At 53.5% G+C, this 21,385-nt stretch overlaps 1 protein-coding gene across 4 annotated transcripts in view; it reads left to right on the plus strand.

The window, feature by feature from the left end:
* Usp20 (ubiquitin specific peptidase 20) overlaps nt 1-17,582 on the plus strand; it is a 30,901-nt gene extending 13,319 nt beyond the window's left edge. For all 4 annotated transcript variants that reach the window (XM_050154947.1, XM_050154949.1, XM_050154951.1 and 1 more), the window contains exons 8-26: nt 364-460; nt 861-930; nt 2,353-2,466; nt 3,776-3,854; nt 7,120-7,567; nt 7,928-8,068; nt 8,360-8,475; nt 8,627-8,799; nt 9,266-9,360; nt 10,875-10,908; nt 11,095-11,140; nt 11,671-11,851; nt 11,934-12,060; nt 12,265-12,434; nt 12,521-12,602; nt 13,297-13,405; nt 14,600-14,702; nt 15,673-15,744; nt 16,204-17,582. In XM_050154947.1, coding sequence (XP_050010904.1) covers nt 364-460; nt 861-930; nt 2,353-2,466; nt 3,776-3,854; nt 7,120-7,567; nt 7,928-8,068; nt 8,360-8,475; nt 8,627-8,799; nt 9,266-9,360; nt 10,875-10,908; nt 11,095-11,140; nt 11,671-11,851; nt 11,934-12,060; nt 12,265-12,434; nt 12,521-12,602; nt 13,297-13,405; nt 14,600-14,702; nt 15,673-15,744; nt 16,204-16,364 — 2,418 coding nt within the window. In that variant the 3' untranslated portion in view covers nt 16,365-17,582. The remainder of the gene's footprint in view (nt 1-363; nt 461-860; nt 931-2,352; nt 2,467-3,775; nt 3,855-7,119; nt 7,568-7,927; nt 8,069-8,359; nt 8,476-8,626; nt 8,800-9,265; nt 9,361-10,874; nt 10,909-11,094; nt 11,141-11,670; nt 11,852-11,933; nt 12,061-12,264; nt 12,435-12,520; nt 12,603-13,296; nt 13,406-14,599; nt 14,703-15,672; nt 15,745-16,203) is intronic.
* Nucleotides 17,583-21,385: the final 3,803 nt, after the last annotated feature.

Below are 21,385 nucleotides of genomic sequence, written 5' to 3' on the forward strand. Positions count from 1 at the left end.
GCCCTGAAGGTTTTCAGGCTGTGACATTGTATGATGTCCTTTGTTGGTGTGTGTTAAATGGTAAAAATGTACAGAAGTGTACTGCAGTTAGCAGTGCTTGCTCAGGAAACTGGGATTGTGTGGTTTTCTTCACTCCTCCCCCACCTCCAGTGTCTTCTAAAGGAACAGCAGTTCTTACAAATTACAAGTACGGCAGTTCCCAGAGATGGTCCCCAGTCTCCCCTTGCATGACACCCTTGGCTTTGTTGGGCTCACTCAGTACTGGCTATATGCTGAGGGGCTGTAATGCTTCCCCTGGGAGGAGGTGAGTGCATTCAGGTCCCCCTCTTCACCCCAATTTCCTCACTTGGGTCTTTAACACAGGACTCCCCACCATCCTCCTACTCTCTGAGAGCCGTCCCTATTGCTGTGGCTGACGAAGGAGAGTCTGAGTCTGAGGATGATGACCTGAAACCTCGAGGTAATGGCTGACAACAGGGGAGCCGTAGGGCAGACGGCATGGGAAGCCAGGGGCTTGTCTCTGCTGGCTCCGTCTGCCGTGGTGCAGTGAGCAGGGTGGGAAACACACAGGACGTGCCGTCCCTAGAGATGTGCGCCTCTCTCTCAGCCGCTTGAAGCTGTGTGTGTGGCCTCCTCGTCTGTGTGGTTTGGAGTGTGAGCTGGGCAGAGTAGCTAAGGGGCTCTTTTATGTGCACACCCAACCCTGCTTAGGTGTTCTGAGCAATAGCCGTGCTGACTTCTGGGAGATCTCTGGGGTGGGATCCAGATTTGCCGCCGACCTGGGGTGGCTAGAGCTCAGCGGAGGAGCTTGTGAGGGCCCTCTGGGCAGGGCTCTCAGTTCTTCTCCATGTTGTTTTCAGGCCTCACGGGCATGAAGAACCTGGGAAACTCCTGCTACATGAATGCTGCCCTGCAGGCCTTGTCCAATTGGTAGGTTGTCCTCTCCTGAGGGAAGGGCAGGAACTGTCCCAGGCAAAACCCTAGAAGGAGTAGCAGTCTCCACTCTGTGCATTGCACACTGGCCATAGACATGGGATAGACACACTTCCAAACCCCTAAACCCAGGCATGCCCAGTGACTGCCGTCCCTCACAGGACCAGGGAGGAGGAGGCATGATAGGCCCAGGGGTACTCAGCATCCCTGGTAGGGGCAGGGTGCAGCTCATTTGTGGAGGGTTGGCCTAGCATGTGCGAGTCCCTGGTTCCATCCTAATACTGTGTCCATGTGGTCTATCTGCAAGAGAGTAATATCACTGTATTGCAGTCTTGTGCGGAGTGTAGGCCAATGTTTACTGAAGTGAGGGGTGCAGAACCTGGCAGATGGAAAGGGAGATTGCCAGATGGGGTGCAGGCCTGTGTAGTGGCGGTCTCTACAAGGTTGTGATTGAGAGTATGTGTGTTCATTGTTACACACACACACACAAACAGAGCTGACACAGGAATGGTAGAGCAAACTCAGCAACCTTCTCCTTTTCCTGTATACAGTTGCGTGTTAACAATTAACATACAGAAAGGAGGGGAAAAGGGAACAGATATGCATACCTAAAAAAGTCGGATGGTGCACGCCTTTAATCCCAGCACTTGGGAGGCAGAGGCAGGCGGATCTCTGTGAGTTCGAGGCCAGCCTGGTCTACAGAGTGAGTTCCAGGACAGCCAGGGCTGTTACACAGAGAAACCCTGTCTAGAAAAACCAATCCCCCTCTGCAATAAAAAAAAGTTTGGAAGGATAGCCCCCAAAGGTTCACAGTGACAATATGGTCAATTGACATTGTTTGTATACATTTGTTTAACATGCATGCATGTGTGTGTGTGTGCTCATGCATGTGAATGTATATGTGACAGTTTCTGTAACATGTAAAAAGTAGAATTGCCCTCTCACCTGACAAGTCCTACAGTGTAGGCTCAGGGAGAGCAGGGGCACCTCTACCCCTGTTCTTTCAGAGTCCCAGTCTCAGGACCTGTGGCAGGGAGCCTGGATCTGACTCAGGAGAGATGGGTGTTTGTTTCCTGTAATAGACAAGGCCTTCCTGGCTCTCAATCCTAGGGGCCCACTGTCAGCAGTTTCTCCCCAGGCAGAGGCAGGTGGATCTCAGTGAGTTTGAGGCCAGCGTGGTCTACAGAGTGAGTTCTAGTACAGCCAAGAAACTGTCCAATCTATACAGAGAAATCCTGTCTCGTGTGTGTATGTGTGAGCATAGGTGGATTTAGGTCCCAGGGATTGAACTCAGGTCACCAGGCTCAGTGACAGGCACCTCTATGTGCTGAGCCATCTCTCCAGCCCTAATCTAGTTCTTTCTAAATAACACGGTTCCTCCCATTTCTCTTCTGTCCTGACTCTCTACCCCCAACCCAGCCCCCCACTCACTCAGTTCTTCCTGGAGTGTGGTGGCCTGGTACGCACAGACAAGAAGCCAGCCTTGTGCAAGAGTTACCAGAAGTTGATCTCTGAGGTCTGGCACAAGAAACGGTGAGTGTCCGAGTGTGACCTTGGCTAGATGTGTGGGGCTGGACTGCTGTGCTCTCTTGGCGGAGCGCTTCCTCTGGATGGTTCCATGGCACATGAGTGCTCACAGGCAGCCTGCACTGCATCGCTAAGCTTACTAGTTCTGTTGAAGAATGGGGAGACGGAGGTACAGAGCTGCAGGCATTATTGTTCCCAGCCACAGAGCTGGTGACCATGGAGCCTGGGTGACAGCTGTCTTGACAGATGTCTGTGCGGAGACCCGCAGACCATCTTGCCTAGTGTCAGGTGTCAGTTGAGGCTGTAGTTGGGGATGGGGTACTTGCACACAGAGTGTTGGGTATTGGCCAGGCCATGGTTGTGGCAGGGTGAAGTGAACTTAAAGATGAGAAACATGGTCTCTGGGCTAGCGGAAGGTGAGGCAGTTGCTTACAGACCCTCGCTAAGTTCCTCCTTACTCCTGCTTCACATCCTGACCCAAACCTCACTTGGCTTGTTCTGGGCCTCTCGGCTTTCTCCCCCTTTCCTGAAGGCCCTCCTGTCAGTTGCTTGCCAGCCTCCCTTACCAAGTATGGCTGACTCTCCCTCTTCCTCTGGCCCTCCTCCCGGCAGCTGCAAAGGTTTATAGCATGCCTGCACTGTTCCTTTTCTCTCAAACTGCACCAAAATAGCCCTCAAGCTTCCAAAAGCAAGCAAACGAAAAGAACCAATAAAAATAAAGAAAGAAAAGTGAAGGGGGTGGTGTTTGAACACTCTCACAGGCACACACTAGGCCTTGAAATGGACAGCCAGGCAGTAGTGGTGCACACCTTTAATCCCAGCACTTGGGAAATAGAAGCAGGTGGAGCTCTGTGAGTTCAAAGCCAGCCTAGTCTACAGAGAGAGTTCCTGGACAACCAGGGCTACACAGAAACTGTCTTGAAAAAAAAGGAAAAAAGAGAGAGAAAAGAACTGTACTCCTTTAAAATGCAGAGAAAAAAAGAAAAGAAAAGAAAGAAACTGCACTCTTCCACAGGTCGGAGGTCAGAGCTTCTCTTGGTGTTCCTGGGTGCACTTCTGCCCTTTCTTCTCTGGACACCACTAGGCTCCTGATGTGTCCTCTTTAGCAGGGACACATTGGTGATACTATTTCATTGTACTTTTGTTAAATTTTAAGTTTTTCGGCAATGGACATTGTGGGCTTGTCTCCTGGCCAGTGGGGCCAGTGGGGGTCATGGGAACTGCCCCTATGGGGTCTGATCTGCCATGCTCTGTTGCCACACACGGCGTAGCTCAAGGCTGGCCACCTGTGCTAGCAGGTTTGGTCTCCCCACAGGCCAAGCTATGTGGTCCCCACCAGCCTGTCCCATGGGATCAAGTTGGTCAACCCGATGTTCCGAGGCTATGCACAGCAGGTAAGCTGTCTAGCTGCTTGGGACCCTGGCCCAGCTAGAGCAGACCTCATAGCAGGCAGAAAGGCCAGGCATCTATTGTCAGAGCTTTTCTTACTCAGGAACATGGTGTCTCCCAGTAACCCGCTGTCCTTTAGCTCCAATTTACAGACAAGGAAACTGAGGTTTAAGGGACCAAGTCACTCATGCCAGCCACACAGCGGGGAGGGCACCCAGCCTCCTTGGATTTATTTTTATTTTTATTGTTTACTACTTATTTAGTGTGCGTGCGTGTGTGCATGTCTGTGCATGTGTGTGTGTGCATGCAGATGAGCGTGTGCATGCTGATGTTGGATGTATTTTGTGAATCACTCCTCGCCTTACTATTTGGAGATGGGGTCACTTACCAGCCTGGAACTCACAGTTAGGCTAGACTTACTGAGCTGACAAACCTCAGGTCCTCCTGTCTTGCCTCCCTAGCTCTGGGATCATAGGTGCCACTGTGCCCCAATGTTTATGTGGGTATGGAGAACAGACTGGGGGGCCTGCAGGCTTACCCTGCAAGCACTCTACACATAGAGCCCTACTTTTTCTTTTCTGGCTGGGGGTGGGGACTTGTTTTTTTTTTTTTTTTTTTCTTTTTTCTAAGTTTCCTGCTATGTAAGTCTGGCTGTCCTGGAACTCACCATGTAGACCAGGCTGGTCTTGAACTCACACACCTGCCCCTACCTCTTGAGTGCTGAGTGTTGGGATCAAAGATCACAGGTGTGCTCTACCATGACTGGCAAGAAAAACTTTTAGCTCAGAGTGTATCTTTGAGATCTACCATACATAGCATTCCGTCCAGAAAATCACAAGTAGGCATGGTGACAACACCCTTGGTCCCAGCACTCAGGAAGGCAGAGGCAGGCAGATCTCTGTGAGTCTGAGGCCAGCCTGGCCTACAGAGTGAGTTCCAGGGCAGCCAAGAAAGAAAGGAAATCATGGAACCAAGAATGTGCTATGTGAGTTCTCAACCCATGCTGAACCCACATGACCTGTGGTGTGGCAGGGACTCCTGGATAACCTGCAGTCAGAGCTGGGCCTGGCTGGGCCACCTCTTCTGCTGCCTGTATGTTGGTCCCTCAGATGCAGTGGTGGGCACTAGAGATGCCTGCACTCTCTTGACTGCCACCCAGCTCAGGCTGGGGCCCGGGGTATGTGCTCAGATCTTTGGAGTGGGCGCCAGGCTGTCTGCCTGAGAAAGTCCATGCTGCCTCTGTACTACCTGTTCTGAGAACTGGTGACTGCAGCTGCCTGGGCTCACAGTGTCTACCAAAAAGGGACACATTGCTCCCATGTCACAGGTGAGCAAGGCTCAGAGAAGCTACACATCCAAGGTACACAGCACACAGGGCAGGAGAGGGGTAAGGGACAAGCTGAGCCTGTCCCTTACTGCAGAGTGACCTTTATTCTGGACAGCACTGTGCTGCCCTCAGCCAGGGTGGACACCATCCCGTGTGCTGCTTGACTGCTGTGTGACATCATCTCCTCCAGCTGGGCCAGCAGAGGTTGCTTTCCCTGCTCCTTGTACTTCCACAGATACTTCTGGTCTGAAGCCAGGTACAGCTGTAGCCTCTCTATGTGGACATAGGAGATTTTGTGCTTTCGTGTAGGTTGAAAGCTTGGCAAGGGACAGAAAACTTTTTTTTTCTTTTTCTTTTTCTTTTTTTAATATTTATTTATTTATACAATGTTCTGTCTGTGTGTATGTCTGCAGGCCAGAAGAGGGCACCAGACCTCATTACAGATGGTTGTGAGCCACCATGTGGTTGCTGGGAATTGAACTCAGGACCTTTGGAAGAGCAGGCTATGGGCTATGTTCTTAACCACTGAGTCATCTCTCCAGCTCCCTCTTTTTTTTTTTTTTTTTGAGACAGGCTTTCTCTGTATCCTATAGACCAGGCTGGCCTGGAACTCACAGTGATTCACCTACCTCTGTCTCTCAAGTGCCAGGATTAAAGGTGTGCACCACCACTGCCTGGCTAGAACTTTTAATTTTTTAAAAGATGTGTGTGTGTGTGTGTGTGTGTGTGTGTGTGTGTGTGTGTGGTGTGTGTGTGCATGTGCAAGCACTCTTACTCGCAGAGAGGTTGGAAGACGACCTCAGGGACCATCTTTGTGAACACCGCCCACCTCCTTTGACACAGTGACTTTCACTGGTGTGGAACTCACAGATGGTGTGGTTGAGCCTGGCTGACCAGTGAGCCCCTGGGGTGGGTCTGTCTCTCCCTCCGCAGTGCCGAGACTCCGAGTGCATGCCACCGCATCTGTTTTTGTTTTCAATGTCGATTCTGGTTCTTGAACTCAGGTCTTATGCTTGGCGTGTCAAGCACTGTGTTGAGTGAGCCATTCCTCTGATCTTGCAAGAGGAAGAAGTAGTGGGTGGTAGCTGAAGACTTGTTTTCATTCATATGCCTGCTCTCCTGATGGACAGAAGCCACTTGTGTGTCCCACTGACCTCTCCTGGGGTCAGCTGGCTCTGGATGCCTGTAAGCCTATTCCCTCATGTGGCCCAGGAGTAGCTCAGGCATCATCAGATTGCTGCGGGGTTCGGAGCACATGTCTTCCAGTGCCCTCAGCCCTTGAGGTCAGCTGCTGTCACCACCACCTCAGTAGGGTGTCTCTGCAAGTAGGCTACCTCCCAGCTTCCTGCAGGGCTAGATTAGGTACTAGGCCCTAAAAATGACACCATCCTTCTGGGGGAAGCAACCTGATCTGTGTCCTGCCCGTGTGGCCAGGAGGGTGGGACTCTGCTTTCAGGGCCTCTCCTCCTGCCGCTGTGTCACACACTTGGTGGTGATGTGGGGGGAGTAGGAAGATGCACCAGTAGAGAAGGGTAGCACTGTTCAATGAAGTATTCTTAACATCTGGCTGGCCATGTCCTATCCTTTGACCCTTCCTGGATCCCTGACACACTGCTGACCTCTGCTCAGGGAGCAAGGAGACCTCAGTGGCTGACGTGCTGCTCATCTCTCTTCCCAAACTGCAGGAGCAGAGGCGAAGTTGGTTCTGTGGTTTACGCCCAGGACCCTGGCTCTTTGTGTGCTGTGTGACCTGGGAGGAGTCTCATAGTCTCTCTGAGCCTTGAATGGTGGGGATTGCCATGGGGGTGGGGCTAAGCCTCTTGTCTGCATAGGTGCTTGCCAGGTCCTGCTAGAGGTGGCTGGCGACCTTGTGGGCAGAAGCAGCAGTGCCCATGTGGCTCTTGTGTCCCTGTAAAGCCCTAGTGATATGGCTCTGATAGCAGGACACCCAGGAGTTCCTTCGCTGCTTAATGGACCAGCTTCATGAAGAGCTCAAGGAGCCCATGGTAGCTGCTGTGACTGCCCTCACTGATGCTCGGGACTCAGATTCCAGTGACACGGATGAGAGGCGTGATGGCGACCGGAGCCCATCAGAGGACGAGTTTCTGTCGTGTGACTCCAGCAGTGACAGGGGTGAGGGTGACGGACAAGGGCGTGGTGGAGGAAGCTCGAAGGCTGAGATGGAGCTGCTGATCCCAGACGAGGCTGGCCGAGCCATCTCTGAGAAGGAACGAATGAAGGACCGAAAGTTCTCCTGGGGCCAGCAGCGCACCAACTCGGAGCAAGTGGATGAGGATGCTGATGTGGACACGGCCATGGCCTCCCTTGACAACCAATCCAGCGAGGCTCAGCCACCATCACCAAGGTCCACCAGCCCCTGCCGGACCCCAGGTATCAGTCAGCCAGATCTGGTTGGGCCACTGGGAAGTCACAGCCTGTAAGCCCTGTGTCTGTTGCCTGCCTAGCTGTAGGGTGGGGGAGACTCTGCCTCTGAACTGTCCTCACAGTGCCAGGCTCACTGGGCTTTCAGAGCCACAACCCTGCCTTGTCTGAAGCCTCAGCTGGAAATAGACTGGATAGCTTTGTCCCAGTGTGTTTGATGGGGTTGGAGCTGGACATAGGGGGCGGAATGGGGAGGCAGGCATTATTCCTGGGGGGAGATGCCAGGTTCTTTTGCTCTGGCCCCAGAGCTGGCATGGAGGGCACTAGCTCTGCTGCCCTGGCCCAGTACTTCCTCCTTGCTGTCCCCAGAGCCAGACAACGAAGCCCACATACGCAGCTCCTCTCGCCCCTGCAGCCCTGTGCACCACCACGAGGGCCACACCAAGCTGTCCAGCAGCCCTCCTCGTGCAAGCCCTGTGAGGATGGGGCCATCGTACGTGCTCAAGAAAGGTTCGGGGGAGTGATGAGCTCAGCTGGGGATGTCATGGTGGCCAGTGTGGGGCACTTACAACCCTGGTCCAGGCTATGTGCTGCTCACCTGAGCCTTTAAACCCAGTAGCAGCCTTGGGATGTGAGAGGGAGCCCCATTTTCTATGATAAACAGTGGTGCTAAGGCGTCAACGGGTGACGTGTATAATCAGTCGTGATCCACGGTGAGGGCTGCACAGTGTGGCTGAGGAAGCCTCTTGTCTGTGCCTGCCATGCCAGGGAGACTGGCCTAGTCCTGTGTTGTGTTCCCAGCCCAGGTGCCGAGTACTGGTGGCCGGAGGCGGAAGGAGCAAAGCTACCGCAGTGTAATCTCAGACGTCTTCAATGGCTCTGTCCTCAGTCTGGTGCAGTGTCTCACCTGTGACCGGGTGGGTGCCCAGGGAAGCTGGCATTGTTTACCATGTGGGGCAGGGTGGACTCTCCCTTGGCATTCCTACCCCAGGAGCAAACTTTCTGCTTCACCTGCTGGGGCAGTAGATACTGGCAAAGGTGGGCACCAGGCGGGTCTTCATCCCATAGGTATCGACCACAGTGGAGACATTCCAGGACCTGTCATTGCCCATCCCTGGCAAGGAAGACCTAGCCAAACTCCACTCTGCCATCTACCAGAATGTACCAACCAAGCCAGGTGCCTGTGGGGACAGCTACTCCTCCCAGAGCTGGCTGGCCTTCATCGTAGAGTACATCCGAAGGTATGCTGGGACTTCAGCCCGGCCTGACTTTCCTGGGTCTACCAGCAGTGCAGGAACAAGCATCCATGGGGTCAGGGAGAGTCCATGGATCGGGAGCTGGAGGCCAAAGAAGCGGACTGGGTTAACTGGGTTCAGGGTCTTGGTCATTTTGGGATAGCCTTGACTAATGCTCCTTTAAGGTGGAGGGTAAGTGACAACCCAATGAGTGGCCAAGCAGCAAGTGGAAGTGAGGCAGCATCTGGGTCCAGATGTGACCTGAAGAGTTACAGGCAACTTCCTTAACCCCCAAGCCAACTGGCCTAGGGGAAGGGCACATAAGCTGGCCCTGCAGAGCCTGTGGACACAAACTGTCTAGCCCTGGGCCTCTAGCCTCCAGCTGCAAGTCAGCTGCTAGTGTGGACAGCCCTCAGCCACACCCCCATACCCAGGCCTCATAGCGCCTATCACCCCTCTCCTGTCTGTCTAGGTTCGTGGTGTCCTGTACCCCCAGCTGGTTTTGGGGGCCTGTCGTCACACTGGAAGACTGCCTGGCTGCTTTCTTTGCTGCTGACGAGCTGAAGGGTGAGTGGCCTGGCTGCCAGAATGGGAGCTACAGGGAGAGGGGCCTGCATAGAGCCCAAGGCCAATGGACCCGTGGCCACTGTGCTTTCCAGACTGACCCTGTTAGATTCCACTGCCAGCCTACAGGAGGTGCACCCCTGTAACCCCAGCACTTCGGGGGTGGAGGCAAGAGATCAGGGTTTAGGATCATTCTGAGCTACATAGTGAGTTCAAGACCAGCCTGGGTTGCATGAGGCTGTTCCAAAGAAACACATGAGATAAATGTTCACCTACTACCCGCCAGGGCAGGCTTAGACATCTGTTGCTGTCACTCTTGGCTGTTGGCCCGTTGTTACTTTCTACCAGTTGGGTGCGGAGGGGGTGCTCCACTTGAGCTTTATGCTTCCTTGGTTATTAACAAGGTGGATTTTTCTGTTTATCTTTGTTTCTGTTTTGAGACAGGGTCTTATATAGCCCATGCTGGCCTCAGATTTATTGTGTAGCCCAGGTTGGCCTTAAACTACTGATCCTCTCTCTAGCCTCCTCTTCTCCAGTTAAGCTTGTAGGTTGTGACCACTGTGACCAGCTTGAAAGCTAAAATGTAATTTAAAATATTTACCCCTTTAATTACTGTGTGTACACATACTGCCCTAGTATGAAGCAAGAAGACAGCTAGGGAATTGATTTTTGTCCTTGCAGCATGTGGGTCTCGGGATCAGACTCAGGTTGTCAGGCTTGGTGACAAGCACTTTTGCCTGCTGAGCCATGTCATTAACCTCATGATTTTTAAAAAAATTCTTTGGTTTTTGCTTGTGTGTGTGTGTGTGTGTTTTTTGGCTTTTCTGATTGAAAAATGCAAATAACACCAGTTTTGCCACAATAACTATTCTTATTATTTAAAAAATTTTTGAAATTAATTAATTAATTGAGGCAGGGTTTCTCTGTATAGCTCTCGCTGCCCTGGAACTCACTCTGTAGACCAGGCTGGCCTTACACTCCTAGAGCTCTGCCTGTCTCTGCCTCCCGAGTGCTGGGATTAAAAGTGTGTGCTACAACCACCCAGTGATGTTTTAAATTTTTAGAAGTATTTTTATTGCTCTGTGTGTGTCACATGTCATATTGCACATGTGGGGGTCAAAGGACGACCTGAAGCTGGCTCTCTGTTTCACATGTAAGTCTCAGGGATGAACCCAGGTCATCCAGCTCAGCTGAGCCATCTCTCTGGCCCCGAGTCCCTTTGGTAGCAGTGTGACATGGGAACTCTGCCTGTTGAAGGTTCAAGTCCACCACCTGCCTGCCTTCAGTGCTGGGCTCCCTCCTCCTTGCCTTCTGCCTTTCATTTGTTTTTACTTCTGCCCATGTGAGAAGTTCGGTGCTTCTAGGGCCAAATGAACCTCTTATTTTTTCTTTCTTTCTGGTTCTGTCTCTGGAATCTTGTCTGCCAGTATTTTTCACCTTAAACATAATTCATATTTGCTCTTTCTGTCCCCGTTTTCTATGCCTGCTGACCTCTGGCCTTTGCTCGTCTGCGTCAGGTGACAACATGTACAGCTGTGAGCGGTGTAAGAAGTAAGTTGTGCTCCGGGGCCTGTTCCAGATCCCTGTTCCCCGAGTCCTCATCCTCCCCAGGGTTTCCCTCAGCTAGCCCTGTGCTAACCTCCCAGATGACAAGGGTCTGGAGGGGACTGTGCTTTGGTCTCTCTGCTGACCCTCTTCCCCGCAGGACACTGACCATGGCTCTTCTGTCCTCTGCAGGCTGCGGAATGGTGTGAAGTACTGTAAAGTCCTATGCCTGCCCGAGGTGAGCGAGCCACCTTGGCCCTGTTAGGCTGAGGTCCACGTGGGTAGGTGCTTGAGTAGCCTGTGGGGCCGTGTAGAGACTGACCTGTCCTATACAGACACAGAAGGCCATGAAACTCGCGCAGGTGCTTTGGGGAAGAGGTGTCCTCTGCACTTCAGTTCCCTCTTCTGTTTGGGGGCTTGCTGAGGCCCCAGGTGAGCAGAGTCAAGGCTCAGGCTGCTGGCTGGCTGATGTCCTGGAGAGGTTCCTTAGAGTTCCCAAACCAGTGTCAGAGTTCTTGAAAAGTAAGCCTGGCAAGCTGGGGCAGAGTCCACTTCCTGAGGGCCCAGCCCAGCTCTCTGTCGGCCCCTCTGGCTGTCAGTCCTCGTGAGAGAAGTGGGCTGTTGACTCCCACATGGGGGTCTCTGACATGTGTGATGGACCCCATGCAAGTCCAACAGGCCTAGACCTGTGTGGGATTCCTATCCGTGAGCTTCCCTGTCGTCTTCCCCAGTTGGCCAGGGTGACTGGCCCCTGCCCTCTCCCCTCAGATTCTGTGTGTCCACCTGAAGCGCTTCCGGCATGAGGTAATGTACTCCTTCAAAGTCAGCAGCCATGTCTCCTTCCCCCTTGAGGGACTCGACCTCCGCCCTTTCCTGGCCAAGGAGTGCACTTCTCAGGTCACCACCTATGACCTTCTCTCTGTCATTTGTCACCATGGCACAGCAGGCAGTGAGTATGCCCTGCACTCCAGCCCAGCCCTCCTCCACTGCCTAGCCCCTGTGGTCCACATAACCTGTTGCTTGTCTACCAGGTGGGCACTACATTGCCTACTGTCAGAATGTGATCAATGGGCAGTGGTATGAATTTGATGACCAGTATGTCACCGAGGTCCATGAGACGGTGGTGCAGAATGTGGAGGCCTACGTACTCTTCTACAGGTGGGCCTGGTGGGGAACCCCAACTAATGTGCCTGTCTGTATCTGCAGTTTCTGCAAGCCAGCTTTCCTGTGAGAGGGTCAGGCCACTCCCCCAGCATGTAATGGGGTGCCTCTGCATACATAGCATGGCCTGGTCTGACTTGGTGTCCATGCACAACCTGAGTCCTGGTCTCTTGGCTCATACTGTACCCCTGTCTATCCCAGGAAGAGCAGTGAGGAGGCCATGCGTGAGCGGCAGCAGGTGGTGTCTCTGGCTGCCATGCGGGAGCCCAGCCTGCTCCGGTTCTACGTGTCCCGAGAATGGCTAAACAAGTTCAACACCTTTGCCGAGCCGGGGCCCATCACCAACCACACCTTCCTGTGCTCGCATGGAGGTGAACAGGCTGCCCCTGGGGGAGGTGTTGCGGTGGGGGTAGCTGGGCCCAAGCCCCAGCTTTCTCTTCTGTGCCTCCCCTCACAGGCATCCCACCTAACAAATACCACTACATCGACGACCTGGTGGTGATCCTGCCGCAGAGCGTCTGGGAGCACCTGTACGGCAGGTGAGTGCTGGGAGCTGGCTGGAGTGGGGTTGACCCCACTGCCCCTGTTCCCTGGGCAGCGCAGCAGCCCCACCTTCTGCAGGGAATCCAGTCAGCCCATTGGAAAGCCCTTGGATATTGCTTTCAGGGCTGAGGTGTGGGGGTTGGCTTAGACCTCTGACCTCTACCCAGCACAGGCTGTCTGGCACGGGGCCCAGACTGGCCACACTGAGGCAACTGCTCTAGTCTGAGGACTTGTAGGTCAGTGACACCAAGAGCAGGCAGTCCTCCCATGGCAGCCCAGTCCAGCCTCAGGCCCCAGTAGAGCTGGGTATGTAGAGTCTGCCCCGGGAAGGAGCCCCCTCCTGCCAGCTCCCAGTGGGTGGTGGGAAAGAGCCCTTGATCCTGTAAGGCTCCTAGGCCAGGACACTTATCTCCTACTGCAGCCTCACTGCACTTGTCTACTACTGCAGCCTCACTGCACCCATCTCCTACTGCAGCCTCACTGCACCCATCTACTGCAGCCTCATGCACTTATCTCCTACTACAGCTTTACTGGTGGCCCGGATGAAGCCGAGCTCTGGGCACCTTTTGAGGAAAAGCAGCCCTGAGGACCCTTGCCAGCCTTTTGTGCTGGGAGTGTGCTAGAGGGCACGGGGTGAGGCGGGGAGCAGCTACCCTGCTTGATGCTGGCTCTCTCTCCCTGCCCGAGCAGGTTCGGGGGTGGCCCTGCTGTGAACCATCTGTACGTGTGCTCCATCTGCCAGGTGGAGATCGAGGCGCTGGCCAAACGCAGGAGGATGGAGATTGACACTTTCATCAAGGTGCATTTGGGGAACAGGGACTTGAGGACCAAAGCCATGTGCAGTCAGGCTGAGTAGGAAGTGCTCTGCCAAGTAGTAGCGGGTCAGGAATGAAGAGAAGAGGCGTTGGCGTTAGAGAAATGCCAACATGCTCTACTCGCGCCTGCCGCGGTGACTCAGGCTAGGGTCTCTTTACAGTGGTTGAAATCCTGTGCCCACAGGAGCACTGCTGTCCCTGGGGGATGGAGCACTCCTGGCTGAGGACTGCTGGTCTCTGCACCCTCAAGTGGAAGGTGCCTGAGACTCACAGAAAGTGTGAGGAGTTTGGTACCCATCAGGAGAGGGGCTGCTGGGACAGGAAGTGCTGTGGTGGGGCTGCTTCCCCTCCTCATGCTGCTTATAGGACACAGGACGAGACCGGAAGCATTTAAAGTCGTGGGGAGATGTATGTAAGGCCTCTTCCTGTAATCACAGAGAAGTGTCGGTGAGGGCCTGCGGGTGTGGCTTAGCGCCTGTGATGCCCAGGGTATCATCTCCAGCACTAGCATTAAGAGTGTTAGACAGTGAACCATGTGAGCTGATGTTGCACTTGGTAAGTGAAGAAAACAGCGTCTTAGAGAAAGTGCTAAAGGCATTATCTGCCGTGACCTGGTTGGTCAGTGCAGGAACTGGCCGTTTCTTTGAAGATTTTTTTTTTTTTTTTGGTTTATAGAGACAGGGTTTCTCTGTAGCTTTTGGAGCCTGTCCTGGAACTAGCTCTGTAGACCAGGCTGGCCTCAAACTCACAGAGATCCGCCTGCCTCTGCCTCCCAAGTGGTGGGATTAAAGGCGTGCACTACCACCGCCCAGCTTGAAGATGTATTTTATGTATTTGAATGTTTTGCCTGCATATATATGTTATCTCACCATGTGCATGCTTGGTGCCCTCAGAGGGTATAGAAGCATTGGAATTGAAGTTATGGATGGATGTGAGCAACCGTGTAGGTGCTGGGAATTGAACCTGGGTCCTCTACAAGAGCAGTCTGTGCTCTTAACCACTGAGCCATCTCTCTAGCCCTTTGAATTTTCTCTTTTTTTGAACATGTCAAGGAGTCATTGATTTTCTGCGTAGAGCATCTAGTGTTTGAGAGGCTCAGGGGCTGGGGTGGGACTTTGGAAAGTCATGAGGAACAGGGGACAGATTGACTGCCCCTGCCTATCTCTTCCTCCCCCTAGCTGAACAAGGCCTTCCAAGCCGAGGAGTCTCCCAGTGTCATTTACTGCATCAGCATGCACTGGTTCCGAGAGTGGGAGGCTTTCGTCAAAGGGAAGGACAGTGGTGAGTGGTGCGGGCCTTCTGTAGGGCAGCCTGGCAGGTTTGGTGCTCTATTCCAGGGATGCAGAGAACACAGATTCCTGCAGGCCTGGCTGCCACTGCTGCTCTCCCAGCCACTATGACAGAGCATCCTTCCAACCCTGCCTCCTCTGCCCGCTCCTGCTGACCCCTGGGAAGCCGCCCCTCCCTCCTGCAAGGCCATGTACTTGGGATTCTATTGCCTCCTTGGTAGATAGCTCTAGACCTTTAGAAAAGCTGAGGTACTTGTTTGATCCCTTGGATTTGCAGAAATGAAGACAGCCCTGTAATTAGTGAGCTATCAGGATTCTCAAAGTCACCAGCAAAGAGTAGCAGACTTAGATCTGGGCTACCTTCACAGTCACTCAGGCTCCCAGACCAGGCTCTTGGGGGCCTGGCAGGTTGACAGAGCCCACAAGTGTCCTGCCTGCTTCTCAGACAGAGCATGAACAGCCAGTACTAGAGAGGCTGTTGGATATTTCCCCAGCCCCATCCTTTGCTGGCTGAAACAGGTGACTGTGGTTGGGAGCACAGTCCTGGGGTTCTTTCCATGGTCTGGCTTCTGGCCTTGCCTTTCTCCAGTTCTGAGCTGGGCAGGTCTTTCCAGCTGCCAGGACCTCTGTCCTGTGTAAACAGTTCCCATTTCTCATAGTTGCTGAGGGCTAGATGGTAGTAGACCAGGAAAGAACACCAAATAGTGGCAAATACCACTGATGCCCATCACTAAAACATTGGTCTTTAACAACCCCATGCCCACCAGATGTACCCTCTTCTGGTACTAAGAGTACTAAGAGACTGGCTTGAAATCAAGAGAGAAGGCTTTGGTGCAGGAAGTATCTCTGTTAGCCTTGGCTCTGCCCTGAGGCCAGAAAGGCCTCTGTGGGCTCTGAGTAGTAAGCCTTGCTGAAGGATAGTACTGCCTGGAGCACTGAACCTTGTGCTCTGTCTATTGCAGAGCCTCCCGGGCCCATTGACAACAGCAGGATCGCTCAGGTCAAAGGCAGTGGCCATGTCCAGCTAAAGCAGGGTAAGTCTCCCAGCACCACTAGCCCAGCCAGGCTGTCATTTGTACCTTCAGGCCACGCCACCAGGTTACCTTGAGGTCCTGTCCTTCCAGGAAGTTTTGCCAGCTGTTATCAAAATCCTGTTATCCAAATCCAGGCCCAGAGGCCATATAGGGGGATCTAGCAATGCTTGACCCCTGTGCAGGTCCTCTAGGCCCCTCACCACACCCTGCATTTTATGCCTCTTGCTAGCCTGGTCAGTTCTTATGTCATCTAACCCTGGGAAACGAGACAACAGCCAGAGCCATGTTCTCTGGGCCCCTTAGAAGAAAGGGCTTTGGGGAGGGCTGTGGTCATTCTCTCTCCTGTCTGGGGCACCATGCCTGTCCTCATCCTCGCAGTTCCACTACCTAGAAGATGTTTCTCCTGAGGACTGTTATACAATGTGGCCTCAGTGTAAGCATGCTTCTCCTGTTCCACAGGGGCTGACTATGGGCAGATTTCGGAGGAGACCTGGACCTATCTGAACAACCTGTATGGGGGTGGCCCTGAGATTGCCATCCGGCAAAGTGTGGCCCAGCTCCCAGACCCAGAGAGCTTGCATGGAGAGCAAAAGATTGAGGCTGAGACCCGGGCTGTGTGACTTGGGCCAGGCTGAGTGGCTGTGGCTGGCCCTACTCCTTTCCAGACAGCCCTGCATCCCTCTGCAGACTGCATCCTGCTGAGTGCCCACTGTCCCCGAAGGCTGGTATCTGCCATCCCCAAAGGGTGTGTCTGCCCTGCAGCTGAGCTGCTGTGTGCTTGGTGCGGAGACTAAGTGCGGCTGGGCCGTCCGCCGCGAGAGATGCTGTGCTGGGAAATATATTCTCTGACTTCTGAGGACTCCGGCTATCGTCGCCCTTTCCCCAGACTTGCCCTCTTGCTAGCTTGGGCCCAGCTTTTGTCCCAGGAGCTCCATGCTGCCCCTCAGCCAATGCTGTCCCCTGGGATGAGACTGAGAATGGCAGCCATCTTTTGGGTATTTTCTGCTGGGTACTTGGTCCAGCAACTTAGGGACTCACAGAGGTAGATTTCCATGCACAGGGGACAGAATGGATGTGAGGGGCTCTGCACGGCGGCCATGTTGGTTACCATAGCCTCCTGGAGGTCCAGGCTGCCCTGTGTTGGTTGTTGACTATAGATACAGGGCTCATGTGGTTGGAGTGGAGAAAGGGCAACTTTTGTTTATAGAGGACCTGCCACCTTGTTGTGCTGAGCCCACTGGCAGATGGGTGTCATTTGCCCTGTGGAGAGGCTCCTGAACCCCTGGGGGCGGGGTAGACAGATACCTCAGGCACTGGTGCAGTGTTGGTTGCTTGCTCAGCTTCCTGTGTGGCCTAGAGTGACCCTGATTCTCCTCTTCCTGTACCTCCCCCAGCCTTAGTGTCTAGGGCCACCTCTGGGGAGATGTGATCTGTGGCTACTCACACAGGCACTTGCCCAGAGGGTCCTGCAAGGCCATTGCAGAGGTACTGGGACCCCCTGAGCCTTGAGAGGCTGTCCTGATGCTGGGGTCCTTGAGAAGTCTGGACAGAACATCTAGGTATGGGGTGGTGAGGGATCCTGGGACCAAGAGGCCACCAGAGGGCAGTGGCCTCCACTCTCTGCAGAAGTGGATGCCTGCAGCCCAGGCCTGGGCATTTGGTATTCCCTAGACCTGCTTCTTCCCAATGAGGTGGCATGTGGACCCGTGGACAGCTGCTGCTGGGACTTGCCCCATTGGCTGCCATCTTTGGAAGTCTGCTGTCAAGCCCTTGGCTCATTGCACTACTGTGATGGTTTGTGTTCAGAATGTCCCAATAAATATGCATTCCTCCCCTGCCCCTAGCTTGTCCTGTCGTGTGTTAACTGACTAACACGAGCCAGAGGCCCCGTGGAAGCTGTGGGGAGGAGGCTGGATCATTTGAAATGCCAACTGTCTTTCCTTTCCTGGAACCTGCCAACCACAGGGGCCCAGCAGGGATATGTCTAGTGGCCAGCATACCCCTGCAAACCTCAGCAGTAGCCTACAGAGTAGCTACAGAGGCCCAGTGCCTTCCCCAGGACCTCAGGCCTCTGGACCTTAAGCGGCATGGTCGTCATCCCTGCAGCTCTGGTCCCATTTGCTTTAGTTTTCTGGGGAGGGTTTGAGAGTATTGCTTTGGAAGCACTGAGCTCTGGACTTGGGAGGTGGCCCAGTGGTTGAGTGTGTTATGGTATCCAGATTTATTCTGTCCTGTGTGGAAGAGCAAGCTGGCCACTGACATCCCATAATACCTGAAGGGTTAGGAGTGCTCGGAGTAGAAACAAGGGCTAAAACCTTCCCAAAGCCAGGGGTAGTGATGTACTTTTCTGGTCCGGCATTTGAATTAGAGGCTAACCTGGGCTACAGGATTCCATCTCAGAACAAATCCACCAAACAAGGAAATGCATATAGGACTGGGAATGTACCTCACAGCTGGAAGAGTGTTTTATCTAACACACACGAAACCCTGGATTGCAGTCCCACCACTTAATTCAGGCATGGTGGAACCTGCCTGTAATAGAAGCAGCCTATAGCAGGTAGAGGCAAGAGGATCATCCTTGGCCGCATCTTGAGTTGCAAGCCAGCCTGGACTCCACGACACCCTGCACCCTACCTCTTCAAGCCTCTGTTTACAAGTTACTGTGTGTGTGGAGTGTTTCTAGAGATGTTTCAGACGCGCTCACTTCCGAGAGCTACATACGTTTGAACCCATAGTGCACACGTGGGCGGCTTCCTATGGAGGAGGATTTCTGTCTGGAGTTAATTCAGGGGCTTGGCAACATTCATTGCTTGTACTGCGGGAAGCTGAGCTAGAAATAGACCCTGGTTTGCCTCAAAACACTTGGGTAGTTCCCCTTGAAATAAACGCCTAGCTCTTCAGTGGCTCCAGTGAACCTAGATCTGGCAGGCAAGGCATCCTCGCTGAGCAAGGCAGGAAGTTCCCAGGGGCTGGTGAACTGGGGCCAACTTCTGGCCCTAGGGCTGAGTCTCCAAGGAGGAGCCAGGAAGGACTGACTGTGCCTCTCTGTGGGAGTGGGTAGCCATCCCTGCAGAGCAGGTGTCTGGCACCTGAGGGCACATGCAGGTCCTAATCGTCTGTGGTTCTGCCCATGAACTTGCGCAAACTATAGCAGAAAGGATGTACCTTACACCCATTCTATTTTAAACTCAGGGCAAACATGAAACTACCCTGACTCTTGCATGGCCTAAATTTGAACTAGAAATAAAGTCGAATTTTAGTGTCAGGCTTCCTGTCTCCAGGACCTTGCTTGACGGATCAAGGGGAGCAGGCACAGATGCACTGATACCCACAGAGAGCCTGAAAAGGAGCTGGCAACCTTGAGTAAGTGTGCCAGGACCACTGTGGTCCTCACATGTGGAGAGCTGTGGGGGGAGGTTCTGCAGGACTCACCCGGACCATTGCAGGCTGCACTGCCTCTTGGGCGCTGTCCCTTTGGGGGCATTGTGTCCAGCAGAGCACTGCAGGACTGGAAATATCCTCCTGCCTGCCCAGGTCTAAGGACGAAGGCACACGTGAGCCTTTGTGTATATTATTTTCTTGTAGCCCTGAGATGTCCCCAGTTGATGTCACTAAAAACCTACCGCACAGAGCCACAAGTGTTTCAGCCAGGGCCTAATGAATACTTGATGCAAATCGAGACACACAGGGGCTGCTGGTGCTGGCTGAGACACACAGGGGCTGCTGGGTGCTGGCTGGCTCCCGTCCCGTATTTGGACACCAGAGGAAAGCACCACAGGGACTAGGGAGGTAAGGGTTCACCCTGAGTGATGGCAGAGACAGAAGGCGTTGAACCCCTTCAAGCTTAGCCCACCTTTTAGCCTTCAGCTTTGTTTGCTGAAACAGGGCTCGGCTATATAGCTCAAGCTGGCCTGGAACTCCTGAGTGCTGGGGTTACAGCTATGCTCCACCATGCTCAGCTGCCATATTCACTGTCCAGCCACTTCCTGCTTTCTCAGGACCCACAGGGCTCGCCTTTAATAACAGCAATTGGTTTTTTAATTCACTTGTTTTGGGGGTGGTAGGGCCGGAAGCTACTGTATACATGTGGAGGTCAGGAGATAACCCTCCAGAGTAGTTCTCACCCTCCACCATGTAGGAGCCCAGAGACAGAACCGAGGTCCGGGTCACCAGGCACAGCAGCGAGGGATAGAACCCAGATCCGGGTCACCAGGCACAGCAGCGAGGGTTAGAACCCAGATCCGGGTCACCAGGCACAGCAGCAAGGGATAGAACCCAGGCCCGGGTCACCAGGCACAGCAGCGAGGGATAGAACCCAGGCCCGGGTCACCAGGCACAGCAGCGAGGGATAGAACCCAGGTCCGGGTCACCAGGCACAGCAGCTCAGGGCTTCTACTCTGCTGCCTCCATCTGCTCATGCCAGCCTGCTGCTAGCAGCAGTAGTTAAGGGTGTGTCTTGGGGGATTCCCTGGGGCTCTCGCAGTTCTAGAATTTTACTGTGAGCAAGCATGAGGCTCTGATACTGGAGGCAGTGGGGGGAGGAGGGGTGCGTAGATGAGGGATGCTCCCTTCCCCCACCCCCAGGCTCTTAGGTTTCCTCCCTAGTCGCAGGTTAGGGATGCTACTCCAGTTCTGCCGTCTTCCACTAGGGGTCGCTACTTCCCTCACCAACAAGGCTCCTGAGGCCAGGGTGTGGCCAGGGCAAGCTGGTTGCTGGGGTGCCTGGGCCAGCCGGTATTTCCAGAATACTGGAGAAACCCAACCCAAGGGCGTGTGAGTGTCCTGATTCTGTGAATCAGGAACCTTCTTTCTCTGCAACCCCAGTATCAGGGTAGGAAACACAGCCTCCCGGTTTGTAGCCATCTTGCCTGCAAGAGCCCCCCAGCCATGGAAGGTTCTGAGGAGCCAAGGAGATGCCAGGCTCTGCTGGAATCCCACAGACTCCTTTCTGATGAAACAACCAAGTCCTCAAAGAACATTCTGGAAATGACTTTCCAAAATTAATCTTTTGCTAACGACAGGCACCTGGTTTCCTCCACCACACTGCCTCTATGGAGCATGATGGTTTAGCAACCCAGACGAGACTTGAACTGGTCCTCCTGTGTGCACCTTCTGAGTGCTTGGATGTCAGTTGTGTACCCCCACATCCAGCTATCACTTCTTGACTTGTTTAGAAGTTTTTTTTCCCCCAAATGTTAGCTTCCTGGTACTGCAGGTAGCAGCTTTCTTGGAAGCTGCTTCCATCCACTATGGAAAAGGCTTCTGCAGGGACTAGAGAGATGGCCCAATGGTTAAGAGCACTGTCTGCTCTTCCAGAGGACCCAGGTTCAATTCCCAGCACCCATATGGCAGCTCACAACTATCTGTAACACCAAAGTATCTGAATCCCTCATATAGACATAAAGAAAAATAAACCATTAAAAATATTAAAAAGAAAAGAAAAGGCTTCTGCAGCTCTTCCTGATGACCCGTGGGGGAGTGTGCCCATACTTGGTGTGGCGGCTAATATCTCTCAATGTGGACAGCTCCCTCCCCAAAACACCCCTAAACACTCTTCGGGAATGGAGGTGTGTCCACACCTCCCCTGAGAAGACAGGGTGAAGTGTTCGAAACCAGCTGTGAAATCATGGCCTCCAACAAT

This window comes from Alexandromys fortis, unplaced genomic scaffold (genome assembly GCF_014885135.2).
Source record: "Alexandromys fortis isolate MF-2015 unplaced genomic scaffold, M_Fortis_MF-2015_v1.1 scaffold_72, whole genome shotgun sequence".
NCBI classification, from domain to species: domain Eukaryota; kingdom Metazoa; phylum Chordata; class Mammalia; order Rodentia; family Cricetidae; genus Alexandromys; species Alexandromys fortis.